Source organism: Topomyia yanbarensis, chromosome 2 (genome assembly GCF_030247195.1).
Source record: "Topomyia yanbarensis strain Yona2022 chromosome 2, ASM3024719v1, whole genome shotgun sequence".
NCBI lineage: Eukaryota > Metazoa > Arthropoda > Insecta > Diptera > Culicidae > Topomyia > Topomyia yanbarensis.
Genome location: NC_080671.1, coordinates 199,075,109 through 199,092,358, shown reverse-complemented (window position 1 = coordinate 199,092,358; position 17,250 = coordinate 199,075,109). Strand labels below are relative to the sequence as shown.

The window sequence follows — 17,250 nt, the reverse complement described above, 5'->3', positions numbered from 1 at the left end:
ACAAAAACTAAGAAAACATGCTACTGAATAGTCCTCTTGAAATAGCAAACAATGTTTGGACTAGTTTCTGTTGGAGTCCTATAAATTCATATCGAGAAGTATTTGAGCTCATCAACTATGAGCGTAAATCAGATATACTTATACTGAGCAGTAATCCTGGTAGAGGACGTTGACTTCGAGACTGACCCCGCGCTAGTTTGTTTGTGTGCAATAGTGCAGGTGCATCGTGCATGCATTGAGATTAGACAGTGACCAACCAAAACTGAGCAATCAGTCAAGAAAAAACAATCCTTAGATTACTTCCCACATTCCACATAAACAGATACGCAGTATCTAAAATAATTACCAAAGGAGCAACCAGATAGCAGGGATTCGATATCACGTTTTAAGTCGACAGGTCTGATAACGCAAAAGCCTATATTAAGCCCTATTCCGAGGACATAGATTCACGCGTTGAAGTAATCATATTTCAATAATGAACTCTCAACAGCTGTTGAAATCGTCCCTATATATTATGTGTATTTAAAAGCATTAAGTTCAAAAGCAACATTGTTCTCATGTAGTTGTTATCAACGTATCGGTCGGTCGCTTCATGACTAAACCATTGCCCCTTTTGTGCTGTTATTGAGCGAGGCGATAACACTTCCAATCATTGACGTCATGCTTCTGACTGCACTTTGTACCGGTTCTGGATTATTTGTGTGTTTGATTCGTTGTCGCGTCTGCTGAATTATTTTCGGGTATTAATTTATACATTGTCGGACGTAGCAACTATAGCTTTCAGTACTTGGACTTGAAATATTGACTTATCATTTTTTTCGTATATACATATGATTCGCATAAAACCTAGTTAAGCTAGCCGGATATCAGTCGAAATCCCGGCTGGCTACAGTCAGAATTCCGGCTTCAATTAAACAACCGATTCTAATTAGAATCGGTTGTGTTACTGGAGTCGGAATTATGACAAAAGCCGTAAAGAGCTCGGGCTGACTTTACTGGTGAATCAGAACTTTACATTACAAATGTCTATATGATTCATTCATCGGACTCTTCGTCAATAACGCAATTTTAAATTCTGGAAAATTTATTTTTAAAGTCCTATAAAAAAAATCTAAAACTGATTTCAAACTACAATTTTAGGCTCATGAAATTGAATTTTAAAATAAACCTTAATTTGTTCAATAACTTTCTTTGTTTCATGCCAATTCTAAAAAATCACAAAATCAGAGTGGCCAGATTTATTTTTTTAATATTGGTAGATTTACACAAATTTGATCGGTAGTTATCGGTAGGCCCTATTTTGCTTCCAAAAACGTAGTGTTGCCGTAACATCGCGAAATACTATTGTGCAGGAACGATAAACAACACATTTAAGAAATTGAATAAAAAGAATTGATTTCTTAATGATTGTACCCTATTCAGAACCCCTTACTACTTGTTATATTTCAGATCAAACCCGAATGAAAAATTGACTCCTATTTCCAGATGGAACTTTCCGTCGCGTCGGTCAGAACGTAAACGATTTGGTTCGTCTGACTACCACCGACCTAAAACTCCCACCATCCTAACGCAACATTAATATCGCTGATGTAAATATCCACTACCCATCATTCTAAGCTTTATCCTTTTTCGGCTTTAGATTCGTGAGGCTAGTGAACGCTTATGTTGTTGTAGTTGATGGAAAAGATTTTGATACTCTTTAAATTACAAACAAACAGAACAATCCCATCGATAAATATTGTAGCAAATTTAATGTCACCTCATATTTATTTAGCTATGATACATCTATCTGGATAATAGTTAATATAAATATTTATCGCAAGCTTCAAGTGAAATAAATTAGGACTTTGTAAAGAGAGATTTCAATTTTGTTGGGTCATAAAACGAATATTCTTCAGCAATGTTTTTTTTTCTTCTTTTTACCATCAGTACGCCGTCCTTTTCAATATCGTGACTTTTTAAATGTAATTTTTTCAGCAATGTTTATTTTATGGCCCAACAAAGTAGAAACCTCCTTTAAGCGGACACATACCTACTCGTAAATGTGTTGCAATCGCGCAAGAAAACTCACATCGATAGTTGACACGCATCGTATACTAAAAATTTATTCATGAATAAATAATATATCCATTTGTTAGCATCGTGCGAGTAGCGACTTATTGGACAGATCGAATATAATACAAAACAAACTGTACTAAAATCAAAATAGATATATGACACCTTGTCCCCAGCTTATTTTTAGCGATGCTAATTTATTCCGGTTTCAAATCATCATTTGACTCATTCTTGTTTTGAATGTGTATTGTATATCTAAGATTTGATGTAAATTGATAAAATGCTAATCAAATTTGAGAAATTTAGAATGCATGTAAAGTTTTATTCTAGGCCTTTAATCAAAACAACAATTTTAAACAAAGTTTCTATGCATCAAAAACAATTCAGTAGGAGGATGTGAAGATTTAAAAGAATGTTCACGATGTTTTTGAATGATATATATGAAACAAACCATTTTTTTTGTATTTTATATCAAATCAACATATTTCTGAAATTTTTCCAGCAAAAAATGAGTTTCGCCATTTTTGTTTCGCTTATTTTCAGTGACGCTCATTATTCTGCCGAAAATCAGCAAATCTCTAGAATTTGATTGCTGAAACAATCAGTGAAAGAATGGCAATTTTGCTGAATTTCAGTAAATCAAACTGACAGTTTCGAATTGCTGAAATTTCAGTGAAATATTTTTTCTGATATTTCAGCTCGTCAAAATTCGGCAAAATTTTGCTCATTCCGGCAGTCAAAATTTAGTGTGTAAGAATGTTTCCGCACTGATAATATAAATTCGTAAATATAATGAAATTGATCGTGCAATGCACGATCGTCGTCGTTTTCTGCAACGAAGGTTTTTCTTGCATTGTAAATAGTAGGTTTCGTTCATTTCACGAACAAGAATGGCCGCTTGGTGAACGAAAACTTTTGTAAATTTTACATATTTAGTATAAACTGCACGACATTTTTTGTGAATGAAACGAAATGTTTCGTTTATTTTAATAAATTTATTTTTTGTGTATATTACGATTAATTTCGTTGGTCACACGAATTCATTTCGTCCATCTTAGTAAAGTTTTTGTATTTATTAGCATATTATTTTTTTCAAAAGATCTTTCAGGACAACGTTTGACAACGCCGTTTTTTTAATTTAAAAATATCGATCTGGCCTAATTGATTTTATTGTAGTATGAAGATATGGTCGCTTGATGAACGAAAGTTTTCGTAAATTTTACATATTTAGTGTACATTGCACGAATGTTGTCGTTGATAACGACATTATTTTTCGTGAATGAAACGAAATAATTCGTTTCTTTTAATAAATGTTTATGTATATAACGGACGATTTCGTTGATTGCACGAATTCATTTCGTTTATCTTTGGAAAGTTTTCGTATTTATTAAAGTATTATTTTTTCAATCGTTCTTTTAGAATCGATGTTTGACAACAACGATTTTTTTAACTAAATACATCTATCTGGCAAAATCGATTTTATTTCAACCTGCTCACCTGCCATTAAGAACTAGACAGGTTGTGGTGTGAAGTAATGGCCGCTTTATGAACGTTTTAGTTTTCGTAAATTTTACATATTTAGTGTACATTGCACGAATGTTATCGTTATTAACGACAATATTTTCGTGAATGAAACGAAATGTTTCGATTATTTTAATAAACGTTTGTGTCAGGCCCGCAAGGGGGAGGGGGAGGGGGTTGGGTTTTCAAATACAGCCCCCACCCACCCGATAACGGGTTTTATTGACCTTTAAAAATTTATTAACTTGCTGTTCAGGAAAAAAATATACTGCAAACCGTTTTGACACAACAATGTCATTTGAGTTCGGTCACTCTAGAAACAAACCAATAAAGAAACCAAAGACGAAACTTTGCGAGGGCGGATGGAAAGCGATGTATGTCAAGTTGGATGGCTTCTCTGAAGGATCGGTTCACGTTTCGACAAGCTTCGATATTAGCAACAGTAGTGAGGAGACAGCAGATGTCGGTCAGCAGGCTAGCAACGGCAGCTAAAGAGGAAAAACACAAAGTGGGAGAAAATCGGGATATCGATGTCCAGAGAAATTTTACCGCCGATGATTATTCCGTTGGAGTGGCAGCGAAATGGATCGCGAAAATCGGCATTGGTATACGGTGAAATACCGCGGCGAGAAGTTCTCAGCACAGCTAGCAGAAAAATGGGAACGACTGGCACCAAGAAGGATAAGAATCCCGGTGAATGTGGTTGTAAACAGATGTAAATCCTTATGGTCGACGCCTCCGCAACGGTTCATGTTTCAACAGGTGACGATATTTGCAGCAGACCTGAGCAGGCCAGATATATCGCGAAGGTTGGACAGCAAGTAAGGAAAAGTAGCAATGGATAAAAATATGATGATTACCAAAAAACAAAATAAGCAAGAACACAATCCCTACTAAAGCAGTACTTAACGGTTGCTTCGGATGGATGAGGATTGCCAGATACAAGAGGTTTAGGTATAGTCGGTTGACTTAACAAACCAATCCGAATCCACCACGAGTCAGCAGGCAACACACAGTGGTCGGAAAAGCCAAAAACGCGTACTCAATTCACTAGAGGCCAAACCATCGAATATATTCACAGGGTCTTTGTCTTTGGAGGAATTGTTCGTATCAATATTCCCCACAATCTGATAAAAATTAAATTGAGGCATGGCTTACTATGATGGAACTAGAAAAACAACCTTTTTGTATAGACGAGGTAGAAAGTTGATGTCTTCGACAAAGTGTTAGAAATGCTCATAATGAAGAATTTTTTGAACAACTTGGACTTGTAGGACTTAAGGTTATCGATTTATGAAGGGTTTTCTAAGGCAAACCCCTTAAATTTAGTTTTTTAATATAACTTTTTTCACTTTGACTTTTTGTGCAAACGATGTTCCAGACAAATTAAGGCTGCATTAATTGAAAAATTAAATTATTGTTGAAGACTGCATATAAAATTCTTACCTGAAATCGGCGGCGCGGCGCACACATCTTGCAAAAATACTCATTCATTTTCGAGTTATTGAAGAAATTTAAATTTTTTTACACCAACGTTAACTGCATATAAGAGAGAAAGGTGTAAACCAAAATGGACGAGCAGGCACTATTTTCAATGTCCAGACTACGCATAATAAACGTAAGGTTTGATGCGTGGCACTCTAGAACCCTATGAATAGGGCACTTTGTAATGTTTTTTTTTACTTTTTCCATATAAAAATCAACGAAAAAAAAATTCCGTTTTTTTGTGAAATTTTGTAATTAATGGTATAAAATACTAAAATCTTCAATAACTTTGAAACGAATGAGTATTTTCACTTACAGTCTCCAATAATATTATGTGCACACAGAAAAAAATATTACTAAAAGTAAGAGTGTTCCGTTCCTAGCAAAAAAACAACCAACGCCAACTATTAGGTTGAAAGTAAAACTTTTCAATTAATCAAGAATAATAATCAAAGTAAAAGTTTTCCTTTTAAGTAAATAAAGCATAGTACTCAAAACAAAAGTTTTATTTTTTGCTAAGAGTGAAAAACTCTTATTTTTATCAACATTTTTTTCTGTGTGTGGTTTTAATGCCTCCACATCCAAGTCACAATGGAAAAAAATATATTAAAAAACTAAATTTTAGGGGGTAGCCTTAGAAAACGCTTTATAAAACGATAATTTTAAGTCATACAAGTTCAAGTTGTTTAACAAAATTCTTTATTACGAGTATTTCTAAAACTTTGTCGAAGACATCAACTTTCTACCTCGTCAGCATAAAAAGTTAATTTTTTTAGTTTAATCTTAGTAAGCCATGCCTAATTTTAATTTTTATCAGGTTGTGGGGAATATTCTTACGAATAATTCGCCCAAAGATACCCTGTGAATATATTCGATCGTTAGGCCTCTAGTGAATTAAGTTTACGTTTTTGGGGTTTCCGACCACTATGCAGCGGCGTCTTTTGATAACTCCTTCTCGATAACAAACATTCACCCAATTTGTTGAGCTGAGTCATTTGGTTCACAAGACTAGGGCCAGCCTCTGAAAAAATCTTCAAAGTTTAAGGGTTTCTGTGGGTTTAATAAATAAATAAATAAATAAACGTTTAAAAAATCAACCCTCCCCCCCCTTGAGAATTTTCTGCGCACGGGCCTGGTTTGTGAATATTACGAACAATTTCGTTGGTCGCACGAATTCATTTCGTTCATCTAAGCGACGTTTTCGAATTTAATAGCATATTATTCTGACATTGCTCCGGTAGAGAAAAACTCAAACTTTTTCATACAAAACCAACGAGCAATTATCTGACATATAGCAAAAAGGACTCCATATTCTACCTCTAGTGAAGCTCTTTTGACGTTGGTGGTTGGACGAATAGTGCTCGTAAATAGTATTAAGACTTTCGTATATAGCAGTGAACAATTCGTTTGCCTAATGATGCCGTTTCGTAATAAGCAAACGAAAGTCGTCTCACGAAAAACTCGTAATAAAAAATAGAAGTGTTTCAATAGAACTACGAATGATTCATGACATGTACGAAAAATTCGTATATTTTATGAAAATTGTCTGTACGAAACTATTTCGCAGCGATTTACGAATATATTCTATCAGTGCGGAATGTGTAGCTGTCTCATAATTTCAGATTCAGGAGCGAATCAAGCCCTTCACTATTTAGCACAACATAATGTCGAAGAGCTCAGGCATTTCAGAGAAGGCCACAAATTGCAGATCATCTAAGAACAGAGTAATATTGCGAATTAGAAACAGGCTCTTATATCTCCTTCGTTTTCGGGCGACGAAAAATAAACTTAGTACGATATAGGCTTATTTTAAGTATAAAATTAACACATTATATATCTGTAACTAATTCAGCGTATAACTAACCCGTTCTCTGAATGAGTACCTACTCATTGTTGGAACAATGAGCAATTAACCCTCTGCTATTACTCCATTAATTGATTAATTACACGGTGCTACAAAATAAAGAATTGATAGAACTTTTCAAGTGATCCGTTAAAGGTTGTAGGTCTTTTCAAAAACAACACAAAACCACGTTTGATCAACTTAATCCTACAACGGTTTCTATACGTTAACAGTTTTGTGAGGAAAATTCGTACCCCAGAACTAAAATCATTCTAATATGTCTAATTTTTATTATCTATCTATCTATCTAGCGGGGAAATTAAATAGATCAAATGTGTTGGGGTGATCAGCTGTCGTTGTTGTGTGTGATTCTCGCTTTGCAGGCAGGTTACGATCACCGTCGCCAGTGGGATAATCATATGTTATTTCTGGGATGTCACCATACCCAGGGATAGCATAAGGGTTAGTGCATTGGGCCGGAGTCTCAAAGGTTGCGAGTTCGAATCTCGCCTCTGGGGGGAATTTTTTTCACATTATTGCTTAGCTTCACTCACCATTTCCGATCGTTTTTCCCCGTTGGATACCACCAAGTCCTAATTTTTATTGATTTTATAAATAAATTGGATAGTTTTATTCCAAAATCATTCGTAAAGCAGCCTGTTCAATGAATATTGGTACATTGTCTATTTTATCTTGTAATATTTCTTCATAGAACAAGCATTAAAATGCATCGAAATTCCCCTTTTTTCCTATAACTCCGGTACTTTCTGACCGAATATTATTAAATTGTCTTTTGAACAAATAGTAAATAATTCCAAAACCAGTTGAAAAGTATTCCAATGCTTTTTTGAACACCACGCGCCAATACAAACTGTAAAAATACAGCAATATGCTATAACGATGATAAAACAGTGTATTGTACAGGGTAAGTAATGACGTAGCATTTTTTGAGTGATTTTTAACACCCCCCTCCCCCATCGTAGCATTACGTCACAAACCTCTAAATACCCCATGGTAATTAGGTAGCTTGACGGTAAAACTCCTCCCCCCTTGTCCCAGTAAAAAAATTTAAAAAAATAAAAAGCGATGTTAGTTAGATGAAACGGGTAAGGTTGTCGTGACATCAGGTCAACCCTTATTCCCCTTTAAAAAGATACGTAGCATGACATGACCCCCTACTCCCTATCGTCACACATCATCATAAAATACAAAACTCCCCCCTCCCCATATAATGCTACGTAATTTACGGATGATCCCTTAGGGGCCTTCCATATACCATGTGAAAATTTAGGGGAGGGGAGGGCTCACGAGAAAGTCCACGTTTGCCCATGGGAAGGGGGTGGGGGGATAGAAAATGTCCACGTGGACTTTTATTAATTTTTTTGTCATTTATGAGAAAATATAACAAATTACACGATTTTTTTTAAATTCCACGTGGACATCGTAGGGAGGAGAGTAGGGGTACAGGAATAGCCCACACTTGTCCATGGAGAGAATGAAGGGGATTAAAAACGAAGGTTTTTTGTCCACGTGGTATATGAACAGCCCCTAATTATGTTCCCCAATCTGTATTATATGGAAATCAGATATACGAATGTATTTCGTCTCTTTCATCCGCAAATCAAAAATTACGATAACGATCCAAGCGCACTTTCTAGTTACTTTGCCACAGTAGCTTTAGTATATCAAATAACAAATTCTGTTGTTCAGCAATGTTGAAGCTTATAAAATTTTAGACAAGTTTCTCGCTTACTATGTATCGATATTTTTCTATATAGGGTGATGAGCCCATTATCGCTATGTTTCTATTATCACGCTACCCATTTGAAGCCGTTGGTTAGAGCAGTGTCTGCCATCTTTGTTCAACGCATTGAGTCAAATGGTAGCGCAACAATAGGGGCAGTCGATTCGAGTTTTCGTTGCGCTCAAACACAAGAATTTCACTGTTTTCAGCGCATTTGTGTTATTATGTTGGTTCTTAACAGCAAAGCAAAGCTGTTGATGTAGTCTTTTACGGATTACATTGATTGTAGGCCGAGAAATTAATGAATTAGTGAGGCACCCTGCTTAGTATGGTGAAAATAGGCACGTTACCCTAAATAGAGATATAATCAATTATGTGCACATGACAAAACACTAACGTAAACGGGTTTGTGGGGTACATTTTTACCCCAAACAAACTTTAAACGGGCACTATTAAGTTGGTCAAATGAAACAAATAGGTTACGCCTGCTATAATGGAAGTGCAAATAGCATTGGGGTACGATTGTACCCCACAAAACTGTTCTAGGGTTAATATACCCTCAAAATCTTGATTTATAGCACAAAACAATTTTTCTGGATTTTCGGTGCTAAAAAAATTCTACCTGGTTATTTATCAGCCGATCTTCAATTTTTAAATGATTTGAGTGAAGAAGAATTGACATTTCAAACGGTAGGCTAGGATATGGTCTTTTGTTGAAAATACTATGAGTTGGACCAAATAATATGAAACTAACCATTATTTTGCGATCTTTTCATCAAAAATATGGAAAATGCTCGGCACATTAATTAAGAAGCGTTTTTGTTTTATAAAAAAATAGTGAGAAAATTTTGTTCTGCATCCAACGACCTGTTTATTATCAAAATAAGTTGAACAATGGCAGAGATCGATTTTTTATGCTCGATTACGTATACGTTCAAAACTATGTGTGTGAAATTTGACTCTAAAATTGGAAAAATAACGGAAGATATAATTCTAAAATCCTATAGTGCTCGACAATGCCTCCTTTACCCCTTAAAGCACGATTCAGACGATACATCAGCTTCCGTCAACGTCAACGGAACGTCACCGTTCCGTCAGGATAAGTTAAATACTTTTCTCTTGCATCCGTTCACACATGCCGTACGTCAAAACGTTCCGTGCCGTTGATGTTGTGTGTGAATGCCTCCATTTAACTGCATGTAACTTATCCTGACGGAACGGTGACGTTGACGGAAGCTGATGTATCGTCTGAATCGTCCTTAAGAGTTCATGGGAGCAAGTTTCCAATTCCAATTTCAAGCAATTAATAACACTGCCATTTCTCAACCGACTCTGATGATAAATAAGTCGTTAGATTCGGAATTATATTTTCTAAATTTTTATTCAAACAAACAACAAACGCTTATTTAGAAGAATGTTGAGTAATACTCACGATTTTCATGAAAAAATTGCAAAATAATTGTTGTTTTCATAGTTTTGTTCCAAAACCGCATAGTATTGTTAACAAAAGAGCATAACTTGCATGATGATTTCATCTTCTTTCTACAACATTCAAAAAATTTAAAATAGGTTGAAATATTACAGCATAGAAAAAAAATTTAGTGTCGAAAGCCAAAAAAATAGTTCCTTTTGCTATAAATCAAGATTTTGAGGGCATAAAACATTTTTGATACATTATTTTGTATTGCATTTGATGAGAACTACAACCCATACTAGGTCACTTGAAAAGTATAAAATCACTGTAGCACATTTAATTACCTGAAATATTGAAAACTGTGTTTGCGTTTTAGAATAGTTTGAACATTTTCACAAGTCGCCAGAATTTTATTTTTGATATATTCGTTGATTTTGTATCTTTTATACCTGATTTGTGTTCTATACGCTAGCACATTAGAATAGATACTAACAGCATTGCAGACACTAAATAGCCAGTATTTTCAAATTTATTGATTTTAATGATTTGGTGGGCACTATGCCTCTTGTGCTTCTAATATTGCCCACTAAATATTTGAAGCACAATAAGCACAGTGCCCACCAAATTAAAAGCTGGCTTTGAGATTACAGAAATATTCAATTCCTGCAGTGCAGTTAGCCCGCTGAAGAAACACGTAAAAACAAGTTTACAGTTGCGTGGATCGTTGCATGAGAGCTTTTCAGTTCACTGGAATAGCGTGTTATCATGTTCTGACATCACGTGTGTCACCCAACCGTCTAGCGTTATTGCAATTGCAACCAACGGACAGAGATGTTGTCCTTCATTTTACATGGCGTTTCCGACTGCTGATCGATAGTTACCTACATATCTTAGTGTTGATTTGTTCAATATGAGTCAAGTTCTGTCAAGCACTACTCGCTAGAATTATATTCACAAAAGCTAAACCCCTAACTTAACAATACAGTTAGTAGATATCATTCAATCATTCGAAGGAGGTGTTTAGTTGCTATAGACGCGGATGTATTTAAAAAATCACTATGTCATGACGCGTCATGATAAATTTAACTCATGACAAAATAAGCTTTGATACGTTGCTATAAGACTCTGAGGTGATATGACTATTAATTAAAATTGATATTTTTGGAATGATTTTGAAAGTTTTGTCCCCTTAATTGAATAAGGCAATTTGGATTATCTAATTATCTTTAGAATATTGGAATTTGTTCACGATAAGTGAAATTTGTGTTCATTTTTAGTTTAAAAATTCAGTCTAGATATGACAAAACATCGACAGCATTATTTCGAATTTTTATCTATAGTTTATCAATTTTCAATGCTCTACTAATGCTCAAAGAGTTCTTGCTAGATTAGTAATTCTGCACTATTGGTGTAAGGGCCGATTTCTTAACCCTCACTTAATGTTTAAGTCAGGTTTAAATGTACTGGTGAACCTGGTTTAAAGGTTAAGCGAGGGTGAAGAAATCGGCCCTAAGTGGCATTTCGGCTAAACTTGAATTAGTTATAGCAATATATTTTTTGAAATATTCTCGAGTGGCTTACTTTGAAAAGGAGTATTCCGCTATAGAAATCTGTGAAACCACTTCAAAATTTACACTTGTATTATATTACATACTACACGGTGTTGGTATAAGTCCAAGTGGTCTTCAAAATTTACACTTGTATTATATTACATACTACACGGTGTTGGTATAAGTCCAACTGATAGTACAGTGAAATTTAAACGGACACCTTTCTTGAAACTGTAAGTAATTTATAAAAAAATATGAAATACGAGTCTTATATTTCGGTGAAAAATATTTTGATTTTGAATTCCCTTGAATTGATACTAATTGCTTTGAGCACTGTAAGACAAAACTGATTTTTCATTTTCCAATATGGCCGCTTATTGAATTGTTCTCAGTTGAACTCAATCAAATTATTTTTTGCTATTCCTGAACATATATTTATGCAACAAAAACATTTTTTAATTCTGGAATTACAAGTATGATACTGTAGGGGAACATGGGGAGACTTGACCAAGCGCAAAATTCTATTTTTGGCTATGGTGTCTTCTATTCGTTTCTTAAAAATTTTTCAAAAATATTTTTATACTTGTTTAGTTCCCTTAAGGTAATTTTAAAAGTTTGGAATGAAAAATCCTTTCCTTATAGAAAATATTACGTAATTAATAAATTTGCATTAAATGATGTAATTTTTTATCAAATTTTGTTTGGACATATCTACTCGACTACTAATTACTATTAATGTACTAATATACCATCTTAATCCTTGTGAAGTAGTAAAATGATTTTACATATATTGGAACATTGGAATAGTTATTACTAGAATTTGCTTGACATTGAATGCAATAACTAATGTTGGGGAGACTTGACCAAGATTTTATGGGGAGACTTGACCAAGTGGCAATTAGCTGAAGAAAGATACAAAATTCCTGATATTTATTATGCTTTGATATTTACTGTTAATGTTAATCACGCTATAAAAAAATCCCACCTCACACATAAGTCTTTATATTTTAGTATTAGTAAACAAAGTTAGCAATAGTATGACTAATTTCGTGACATGTGAACATGTAATGCAAGCAGTACGGTTAATCCTTAAAAAGAAATGCATTAAAAAAATCGAAATTTATCAAATGCAACCCTTTTATATTTTTTACTGCTACCTAAGGATCTCGACAATATGGAAAAAATAATTACAGTATGTCTTATGTCATTATTTTTTGTTATGATTTTTCAAAATTCTCTTGGTCAAGTCTTCCCACGCCTTGGTCAAGTCTCCCCGCAGTGGGGAGACTTGACCAAAAAAAAAACGATCACAGAAAACTTTTGTAACTTTTCAAAAATTAAAATAAAAATTCTGCAAAAAATCATGAAGACGCACAATAGCTTTGCACATTATATCTCAATGACTTTTGAGGGATTGAAGGTTTTTTAGAGATTTGTGCAGTTTTAGCTGAAAACCTGGTCAAGTCTCCCCATGTTCCCCTATAGTCACATAGGAATTTCTCATAAAAATCGGTACAACGGCAATACATTAGAGGTTAAAAATCTATTGGAATTGACTTCAAATTACTTCGATTCGTAGGTTTAAATCACGGAAGGCCAATCCAAGGTTCTTGGAATATAACGTCCCGGGCTCCGGGTAGATTCCATAATTAAATTCCATTATTAAATTAAATTCCATAATTAAAGAACCGATTTCTTCGGTGATGACTGAACCGATTTTTTTCAAACCAATTCTCAAATGGAGCAAATATTTGCGGTTGGGTGTTGTACCTTGTGTTAGGAACAGTAGCGTATCCTTGAGTTTCAGCTCTCTGTACATAGAATAATCTATGTATGGAGAACCGAACATCCGGATACGCAATTGCATTACTGCAGGGCAGCCACATATCCAATGATATGAAGTTCCGTAATCGGATTCACAAAGATCACACGAACAATACTCAGCAAGTTGAATAGTAGCCATGTGATAATTGAGTTTGCAATGTCTATTCAATGCCCTGACTACAATACTACAATTGTGATTAGAAAAAGAAGAGAAATTCTTTGACATTTTCGGACTCGCATCAGGTAGAAAAGTGGTAAAACTACTTCTGGACCAACGAAGTCAGTCGCAGTGCCCGCTCTAGCCAATTTGTCCGCCCATTCTTTTCCAGTAATACCGGAATGACATTTAAAATACTAAATTCTTCGATTTGAGTTCGACATGCGATTACTAATTTCGAATCTGTGCTTTCAGAGTAGTCTGACTGTCAGAGCAAAAATAGATTCTTTGACCGCAAATTCCCTGCTGAAGTTCCGATTGTACGGCACACAGAATCGCGAAGCTTTCTGCTTGGTATATGGTACAGTATCTACCGAGCGAATGAGCCTGTTTTAATTTCATTTCACGACTCCAGCACCAGGTCGGCCCTCCAACAAAGAACAGTCAGTATAACGAACTACAATATTCTTCAAGTTGTCGCTCCATCCATACTCATCCCAGGTAACAATTTGGGGCCCTCAGTCTTGTGTGGCTAGTTGCACGGTCTATTGGGTTACTATTCCAGAGTCCAGTAACCTTTAGACGGTATGCACAAGAAAGTGCTTTTTTGTTTCAGAAACACACGTAGTGGTTTTATGTTCAAGAGTGCAGCAGTAAATATTGTCGAGAACGCACCAGTCATCGCCATCAACACCATCCTCTGAAGGTGGTTTAACTTTGACTGGATTGTCATAACTTCTCCCTTCTGCCACCAAACAAGACACCAGTATGCCAGTATTGGTCCAACAAACGTTGTGTAGATCCACTGAATGTACTTGGGTTTGAGCACTTTCAATATCGAGAAAAAGCCCCTAAACTTGATTGCTTTTGTGAAAAAGCTTTTTCAATGTTGTAGACAACATTGTGTAATAGGGTAGTAGTAGACTTCCCCCGCTGATATTCATGTTGCATTGCATGCAGCGGGTGCTCGCCCAAGCTATCGTCCAAAATGTAGTGGTCGATTAAACGTTTCAGTGATTTGAGAAGGGAGGAGGTCAGATTGATGGGTCTAAAGCGCTTTGCCTCCTCATAAGAGACGCGGCCATCTTTGAGAATGAATTTTACGGTTATCTCCCGCTACGCTAATGGGATGTATCCTGTTGTAAGACTACAAGTAAGAACCTTTTTCAATGTGTTCCTATCCTCTTTGTAGTAGAACTGGAATGATTTCATGTTTTCCCAGAGACTCGTGCGGAGCACAATTTTCAATCGCCCATTTGATCGATTCGGTTGTCACAATTTTACGAGCAAATGCCCAAGAATCAGAATTACCTGAAGAACTCAGGGGCAGTCGTTAGTGATGGCTCCGTACAGCCTGGAAAGTGTGTGTCAAAAAGACAATAGACTATATCGTCAGACGAGTATTCACCATCAGCAGTTCTAATCTAACATATATGAAAGTCTTTCGATTTCGAAAGTAACTTATTTAATCTGCTAGTCTCGTTGAGACTTGGGACATTTGTGCAGAGGATTTTCCAACCACTTCGCTCAGAGGATCGAAGGGTATTTCTGTATGGTTTGCGAGCCAACTTAAAGGCCTCCGACCCGTCCCTGCGTCGATTCCAAGCCTTTCTATATAACTTTTTGAGTACACAAGTTCGGTATTCCACCAAGGTATTTTTATAGAAACACGCCTAACTCGAAGCGGGCAAGCCTCTTGGTGTGCTGGTACTATGACTGAGTTTGTTTTATCCCCGATATATGATATATCATCGTAGTCTTGAAATATTTTTGAAAACTGCTAAAACCTATCAAAGTACACAGTCTTCGACTACATTTTCCATGCAATTAGACTATTGTAAATATTTTGGTAAAATTGTATTGAGCATCGGAAGGAAAATATTAAGCAGCAAAGGTACAAATGTACCTTCAAAGCATGATAAAGTGGTGGGTGAGAGGACTTAGTACAATGTGCTGTATCCAAATGATGTGAGTAAACATCATATTTGAATGTATTAGTAATCGAAAAAATCGAAGAAAGTTTTTGGAAATCGAAATTTATTACCTAATAAAGTTACAGAAATCGAACGAAAGAGAAATAGCATTGTCATACAGAATCCACCACACTTGAGTTCAGTTCCCTCTTGTGTTTTAAATCAAGAAACAAGTGCACAGAATTTTTTTTTTGTTTATAAAGGTTTTAACCTTAGGGTCTAATCTTTATTGGGGAAAATCTCTAACCCTATGTGCGTGGTTGGGAATCGAGCTCAGGTTAGCTGCGTACAAGGCAATCGCCCCCAGCACAGAATACTCTTTTAACATTTCGGGAGTCGCATCATTATCTACATTAACACAATTCCCTAGAGTTTTGAAAAGATTTCACCTAAATTTCATAACGACGTTCACTCAGTGCAACTAACTAGTGGATGTAATCATAACACAATGCTGATTCAAATTGATAGTCATGTAGGTATTTCTGAATTTACGTTATTCGCTCCACTAATTTTAATTGTCTACGATTCTGACATCAAAAACTGGGAAACCCATTCTCCTAGTGGCATTTAGATTTTATTGAAAAGTTTAAACAACCTTACTCTCCTACATTACAAAACTTCAAAATAAATTACCGATTGTTAGGATACGTTGAGTATTATCCAATACTACGCGTCATATGCCTAGTTCAAACTATTACGCCTTAAATCAGATAGTATTCCAAATAAATCGTTAATTTTGAATAATCATCATAATGCATGTCTACTATATATCTCCACATGTCGCGTTGTGCATCTAAATACATAATAAGAAGATGCTCGTTTTAGAAAGCTATTCGAATAGAGCTGGAATGGAATGTGGTCTACGAAGTAGTCACAAAAAATAACTCAGAAGATGAACGGCTAGCAAACAATACACTTAAAATACACTGGATACAAAACCATGTCGAAAGCATAAATTCTTTTGTTTTTTTCAAAGACAATTCAAAGACTTACACATTATTATTTAGAACATATTCCCTATCCATTGTATCCCTCGGAAGCTCACACCTTTTGACACGTTTTCACTCCGTAAATTTGGCTAAATATTTCGTGCTCCGATGATATACAACTAACACTCGATCATGTATTGTGCACTTTTATCTCGACATCAGCTACGAATGTGGTATAATTGTACACTATAAGCACAACTTTCTCCGGACCGCGAACGATCGACCGGAATTTCGCGATCCAACCAACTAAAATAACAAATGGAAACTAGTTCAGCTACTCCTGCTAGAGATTTCAGTGAATCCCAGAATGTTGGAACGAAGGCGATAAGAAACTGTACTAAATGAAAAAACAGACTAACGGCGCGAGAAACCGCGAATGCGCAGCTTTATTCGCGCTGACTTGGTTGAATTTAATTCCGATGTTGAGACTGTTTGTTTGTTGTTTCTCTCTGCCATGCCGTCAGTGTCGCGTTATCGTCGTGCCTCGCTGCAGCGCACTGGTTCAATACCGTCGCAACGAGTGGCTTTAGATTTTCATTTGGTTCGCAATCTAATTAACACTGCCATTTCGAGTTATCACGATCGTGTTATATTACTATCAATCTATGTTACAAATATGATACCTGTAGAGAATTTTTTTTCAGATTTGCGTTATTTTGACACCGGTTTCTACTTTATAACAATTTGTAATTTGT

General features: G+C 35.5%; 2 protein-coding genes across 2 annotated transcripts in view; one reads left to right on the top strand and one right to left on the bottom strand.

The window, feature by feature from the left end:
• LOC131682650 (ATP-binding cassette sub-family G member 4) overlaps positions 1-16,981 on the bottom strand; it is a 74,719-nt gene extending 57,738 nt beyond the window's left edge. The window contains exon 1 of the mRNA XM_058964305.1: positions 16,560-16,981. Coding sequence (XP_058820288.1) covers positions 16,560-16,591 — 32 coding nt within the window. The 5' untranslated portion in view covers positions 16,592-16,981. The remainder of the gene's footprint in view (positions 1-16,559) is intronic.
• LOC131682657 (uncharacterized) overlaps positions 1-17,250 on the top strand; it is a 76,326-nt gene that overhangs the window by 52,473 nt on the left and 6,603 nt on the right. The gene's annotated exons all lie outside the window — the stretch shown is intronic.